General features: G+C 40.8%; 1 protein-coding gene across 1 annotated transcript; it reads left to right on the plus strand.

Annotated features, from left to right (window-relative positions):
• The first annotated feature begins 2,397 nt into the window (after positions 1-2,397).
• On the plus strand, positions 2,398-3,068 carry LOC138871653 (uncharacterized). Its single transcript, XM_070149548.1, has 2 exons — positions 2,398-2,672; positions 2,747-3,068. The coding sequence occupies exons 1-2, from the start codon at positions 2,398-2,400 to the stop codon at positions 3,066-3,068; spliced, it is 597 nt and encodes a 198-aa protein (XP_070005649.1).
• Positions 3,069-6,802: the final 3,734 nt, after the last annotated feature.

Raw genomic sequence — 6,802 nt, forward strand, 5'->3', positions numbered from 1 at the left:
ATGACCATAGGCTTAAACACCATTATTTGAGGGAGGAAAAAGCCGCGTCAATATGAATCGGCAGTAAAGGACTCATATATATTTATATTAGAATGGGAGTTTGCTGTACGAACACAACAATAAAAGGTTGTACAAAAAGCAATTGAAATAGTACTATAATGGTGGGCCTAACTCATTGGTTAATACACATACACGTGTATCCATATAAAATACAATAGCATCTGCATTCCTCTTAAAGACCTAGCACGTGTCCCTCCTATTTTAAAAACTAAACACGTATTTCATCCCTACGATCAGGACCTTTCATCTGTAAACCCCAAATGCCTCGTTGTAAGCCCCAATTCTTCCTATGTAAACCCTAAATGCCTCTAAATCTCTAATCCTAAGCACTAAAACTTTTGATGCTACGTTCTAAGCCAAGTTCTGCTAGGTTCTTAAAGAGAAACGCAAGTCTAACGTGAAGAGGGCAGCCTTGCTAAGTCTTTGAAAAGCTTATCAAAATCTAATAGAACGTAAAAGTTCTGCTTCTAAGAAAGGTGCTCCTTTTGCTGATTCAATATCTATGCCTAATAAATAAAAAGTTGGAAAGAAAAATAAAATAAAAGAAACCTTGTGAAGGAAAATTATTCAGGCAAGAAATAATCAAGGGAGGAAGGTGGGTAACCTTTTGTTTTTCAGTTGTTAATATCAACATAGCATATGTGCTTCCAATTGTTAATCTAGATACTTTATGTACTCACTCTCGGGATATATACTACTAACTCCCTTCTTAGTTCCCTGTGAATTTGATCCCGACTCCTTGTTGGATTTTATTATTGCAAACGACCGTGTCATACCTTGTTAGAGGTGTGCATTTGGACGTGATCAATTTTTGGTGCCATTATCGGGAAGCTAAAAACGGTATTTGCTATATATTTGGGTTTGTGTGCGGATAATCTTCTTCTCCTTCCGTGTTACTAATTTGTGTGAATCGATTGTAGGTGCAACTATGGCGGCAAAGAACAATGAACTTGAAAACATGCCTTTGTAGGATGACCAAGTTGAAGAGGTACCTCTTGAACCTCAAGCAAATAGAAAAGGTCGGGTGCCTCGTGACAATGTCCCAGTGTCACCCCTACCTCCACCAAGAGAGGCTCCACATTGGGTGTTGCCGAATAAAGGGTATGTAAGTGCCATAGTTCCGCCCCGTATTAGGGCTGACAACTTTCAAATCACCAATATAATGCTCACTTTGCTGGAGCAACGAGGTTTCTTCACCGGGGCTCCAAGTCAAAATGCATACAAACACTTGAAGGGGTTTCTGGACATTTCTTGGGGGAGTAAACAGACAAACGTCTCCGAGGATGCTTTAATGCTAAGGTTTTTTCTCTTCTCTCTAGGGGGAAAGCCTTAGAATGGTTGTAAAGATTGCCAAACCATTCCATTCATACTTGGGATGAGTTGGTGGAGAAATTTATTGCCAAGTTCTTCTCTTTCGGGCATATGGCTACTCTTAGAGATGAGATTCTAGCATTCAAGCAAGTGCCCAACGAGCCGCTACATAAGATTTGGGAGCGGTATAGGACAATGGTCAAAGAGTGGCCCAATAATGACATGACGGAGAATATGATTCAAGAAACTTTCTATCGGGGGATTAATACGACCAACCAATGCTTGGTGAATCAATTTGCCGGTGGGAACTTCATGACAATGTTGTATGCGAATGCTTGTGAGATTTTAGATGAAATGGCAGACACATCATCGGTGTGGCAATCTCGGGCTAATGTTCCCCAAGGTGATCCGAATGGGATTTACCTCCATAAAGAGTTGCATGACCATGGGCAAGCCATTACCGAATTGACCATCACTATGAATCAATTAGCAAAGGCTGAACTTCAACAAGTACAAAGTCCTAAGCAAGTCAATGCCATGAAGGGAGTAAACATGATGGTGAACAAAAGAAGGACCAAGGGTTCGCAAGTGCAAAACCGAGGGGAGAATTATGTGCAAGAAGAAAGTGGGTTTGATCAAGATGAATCTTACAATGAACAAGAGGAGGAGGTGCAATATGTGAACAACTACCAAGGGCAAAGAAATAACTCTCAAGGCACGAATCAACAACAATAGCGACCTCAAAGTAATCAAGGTAATTGAAATTCTAACAACCAGTGTAATTGGAGTGGTGGCAACAATCAAGGAAATTGGCCTAACAACAACAATCAAGGAAATTGGAGTGGAGGAAATAAGCAAGTTAATTGGAGTGGAAAAAATCAAGGAAATTGGGGAGGTAGCAATAAAGTAGGGTGGAACAATAGTCAAGGCAACCGGGGGTCGGGTTTTCAAAGGCCCCCGACGCATCAACAATCGAGCAACCCGCCTCCTTATCCTTCTCATGGTCCAAGTTCTTCCAACAATGAAATGGAGCATATTAATAATATGTTAAAGCAAATGATGGAGAAGAATGCCAATTCCGATGCCCAACCTACCTCACACAATACATCAATCCGTAACTTGGAAGTTCAAATGAGGCAAATCTCTCAAGCTCTAAATACTCGTCCTAAGGGGGCACAACCAAGTGACACGGTGGTGAACTCAAAGGATGGGAGCAACACGGGGCTTGCCATGGCCATTACAACAAGGAGTGAAAAAGGTGGGAATGCACCTACCACAAGCCAAAGGAAACTTGTGAGCAAGTAGTGCAAGAAGAGGAGATCCTAAACAATGTTGAGCAATCTAATGATGAGGTTCATATTGATATTGATGATAGTGTGGAAGAGACTCAGGGGGAGGTGAACCCGTCTAGGGATCACATTTTTGACATGCCGGAACTGGTAGTGCAAAAGACTAAGGCATCATTGCCTAAGCCTCCACCTCCATACCCTCAAAGACTTGCAAAGAAAAATGGTGAAAACCAATTCAAGAAGTTTATCCAAATGATGAAGAGTTTGTCAATCAATGTGCCATTAGTTGAAGCCTTGGAGCAAATGCCCGTCTATATAAAGTTCATGAAGGATCTTGTGACAAAGAAACGGTTAATGAATTTTGAAACCATCAAAATGACTCATCAAGTGAGTGCAATTGTGCATTGAATGGCTCCCAAGTTGGAGGATCCCGGTGCTTTCACAATTCCTTGTGCAATTGGAAGTGCCGAGTTTGCAAAAGCTCTTTGTGATCTTGGAGAAAGTATAAATTTGATGTCCTATTAGGTTTTCAAGTTGGGAATTGGGCAACCAAGGCCCACCTCTATGAGATTGTAAATGACTGATCGCACTATGAAGAGACCTTTGGGAGTGATTGAAGATGTTTTGGTTCATGTTGATAAATTCATTTTCCTGGCAGATTTTGTTATTCTTGATTGTGAAGTTGATTATGAGGTATCGATCATTCTTGGTAGACCTTTACTTGCTACGGGGAAGGCTCTTTGTGATGTTAAAGCCGGAAAACTTAATTTTTAGGTTGGCGATGAAAAAGTGGTTTTCCATGTGTGTAAGTCCATGAGACAACCCAATAGCAATGAGGTGTGCTCTTTTGTGGACTTGGTGACTGATGTGATTGTGGATGAAACAAGTGTTGTGATAAATGATGTTGATATATTGGAGGCCATCTTGCTCAGCTTTGATGATGACGAGATGGATAGCTTCGTGGAATGTGTGAACTCTTTGCAAGGAATGGGGTCGTACATATATGAACCCCGCAAATTGTCCTTGAATCTTGAAAATAGGACAACTCCTCCTACAAAGCCTTCAATCGAAGAGCCTCCTATCTTGGAGTTGAAGCCATTGCCTCCACATCTTTGGTATGAATTTCTTGGCCCTTCTTCTACTTTACCGGTTATTCTTTTCTCTTGTTTGACTAACGTGCAGGTAGACTCTACATTGGCGGTGCTATAAAAGATAAAGAAGGTTGTTGGATAGACATTGGCGGATATCCGGGGGATAAGCCCCGTATTTTGCATACACAAGATTAACTTGGAGGATGGTTCCACACCATCTATTGAATATCGAAGGAGACTCAATGAAGCTATGCAAGAGGTTGCCAAAAAGGAGATCATTAAGTGGTTGGATGTCGGGGTCGTCTACTCCATTTTCGATAGTTCGTGGACTTTTTCGGTTCAATGTGTCCCAAAGAAGGGGGCATGACGGTGATCACCAATAATAAGAATGAGTTGATTCCAACAAGAACAGTGACCGGGTGGAGAGTGTGTATGGACTATCGTAAGCTCAACAAAGTCACAAAGAAGGACCATTTTCCACTTCCCTTTCCAGATCAAATGCTTGATAGATTGGCCGACCATGCTTTCTATTATTTCCTTGATGGGTATTCCGTCTACAATCAAATTCTTATTGTCTGCACGGATCATGCAGTACTTCATTATCTTATGAGCAAGAAAGATTCCAAAGCTCGGTTGATGAGATAGGTGATTTTGTTGCAAGAGTTTGACATTGACATCCAAGATAGAAAAGGAAGTGAAAACTAAGTGGCAGACCATTTATCTCGTTTGGAGGAGGAGGAGGAGAGGACACATGGTGGCCTTGGAATCAATGACTCCTTCCCTGATGAGCAACTTTTGGCTATTTTAATGAAAGAGGTGCTATGGTTCACGGATCTAGCAAATTTCCTTGTGAGTGGTATCATCCTAGATGAGTTCTCTTCAAACCAAAGGAAGAATCTCAAATAGGATTGTCAAGACTATTATTGGGATGAACCGTACCTTTTCTGGATTTGTACGGATGGGGTAATTAGAAGATGTGTACCGGAAGAGGAGCAAAGTGGAATTCTTGGGGCTTGTCATTCTTCGCCATATATTGGTCACCATGGTGGAGCAAGAACGGTGGCCAAAGTGCTAAGTTACAGTTTCTATTGGCCCACTCTTTATAAAGATGCAAGTGATCTAGTGAAACAGCGTGATGAATGTCAAAGGGCTGGTGGAATCTCAAAGAAAAATAAAATGCCCCTCACCGCCATTTTGGAGATTGATATTTTCGATGTGTGGGGTATTGAGTTCATGGGTCCTTTTGTGAGTTCTTATGGAAATACTTATATCTTGGTCACAGTTGATTATGTGTCCAAATGGGTGGAGGCCATTGCTCTACCCAACAATGAGGCGAGAAGTGTGGTGGCGTTCTTGAATAAAATTATTTTCACAAGGTTTGGTACTCCGCAGGCTATCATAAGCGATGAGGGTCGCATGTTTGCAACAAAGTCTTCGACACCTGTAAGCACGTGATTTTTGCCCTATATGAGAATTACTCCCAAAAAATTCAAAAATAAAATGATTTTTCTTGGTGTGCCATTTTGTGATATTTTGTGACATTTTGAATAATTATTTGTATTTGTCTGTGCGTGTTTATTTGATAAATTAATAAAAAATACAAAAATATGTCGCATTTTGCATGTAGGATTTAATTCTATAGTTGTTAGTAATTAAATTTGTTTTACAAAAATTTAAAAATTACAAAAAATAAGCATCGTTTGCATTTTTAGCATTTAATGTCCAAATATACAATTTTATGCTTAATTAATACTTAATTGTGCGTTAATTGTTATTGGGAGTTAATTTGCGCTTTTATAACTTAATTTAATTCTTAATAATAGTTTAAGTATTTTTATAATTTAGTTTTAGAGAAATAAAAGAAGAAAAGAAAGCAAAAATATAAAGAAAGTCGGAATTAGGCCTCTTCTTCAATTTCAAGCCACAAGCCCAAAAAATGGCCCAATCTTCCCTACGACCCAGTCCATTTCGAACTGGGTCGACCCAGTCCATAACCCAAAAGACTCAAACCCCATTTGTCTTTCATTTTTACAAAACAAAAACAAAACAAAAAAAAAAGAAAGAAAAAACCCTAAAAGACCTAAGTCATCCGCCCCCCCCCACCTTTGCTTCTTCTTCTCCAAGTTTCTCCCTAGCATCAATGGCTTCCCTTCCATCCTCCTCACTGCACACACACACATGTCGTCTCCAAGCTGCCCTCCCATGAACAACCTCAGAAACCATGAACGACCTCAAAAACCACCAACGCGACTTCATCCTTCTCGCCGTGTCGCGTCGTTTTTTTACTGTTGCTGCACCCTTTTCTCGACACATCTGCTGCTTCAGTGATTGCCATGGCCGTGCTTTAGTTCCTGGACAACTACGCAGTCGATGCCTTGTCGCCGCTACAGCTCCGCTCGTTGCCATGGCTGCTGTCGCGACTGCGTCTTCTCTTCGTCGCCGGTTGTCGCAGCTACTCCCTCCATCGTGCTGCTGTCGATGCTGCTGCTTCTGTTTCAATCAAATGACCAAACGAACACAGCCATGGACGAGCTTCGACGTCGACCATGTCGTCGTCCATGGCTGTCCGCGACGTGTTGCTGCCTTCGCTGCCGGATTGCTGCTGCCGATGCCGTGTTGCCGCTGCTGCTGCCACTGCTGCCCGTTTTCTTCTTCGCAGCTGCTCCATCGCGGCTGACCATGGACGAGCTTGCTCGTCGCTGCTGCGTTTTCTTCATCTTTCACTGATGCTTGTTGCTTCGTCGTCTTCAAGTCCGTTTATGTCCAAGTTTCGTTGGTTTCGTTTAGAGTTCGTTCGATGTTCGTCATTGGTCATTTACGGTTAGTTGTTCTAAGTTTATTTTCATCCATAATTTGTTTGATATTTTCAGATTTGAAATTAGTATAAGTTTGTTTCATTTTTCATATTTATTTTTAGATAAAAATGGTTAGTTTAATTATATTGTTGATAGATTTGAATTGAAGATTCAATTAAATTATTTTTTCAGTTTGAGAAGATTTAGTTTTAATATAGAAAAGTGTTAGCTTAAATCGTTTAAATCCGTTGATTGT

The sequence above is a fragment of the Nicotiana sylvestris genome, chromosome 6, assembly GCF_000393655.2.
Source record: "Nicotiana sylvestris chromosome 6, ASM39365v2, whole genome shotgun sequence".
NCBI lineage: Eukaryota > Viridiplantae > Streptophyta > Magnoliopsida > Solanales > Solanaceae > Nicotiana > Nicotiana sylvestris.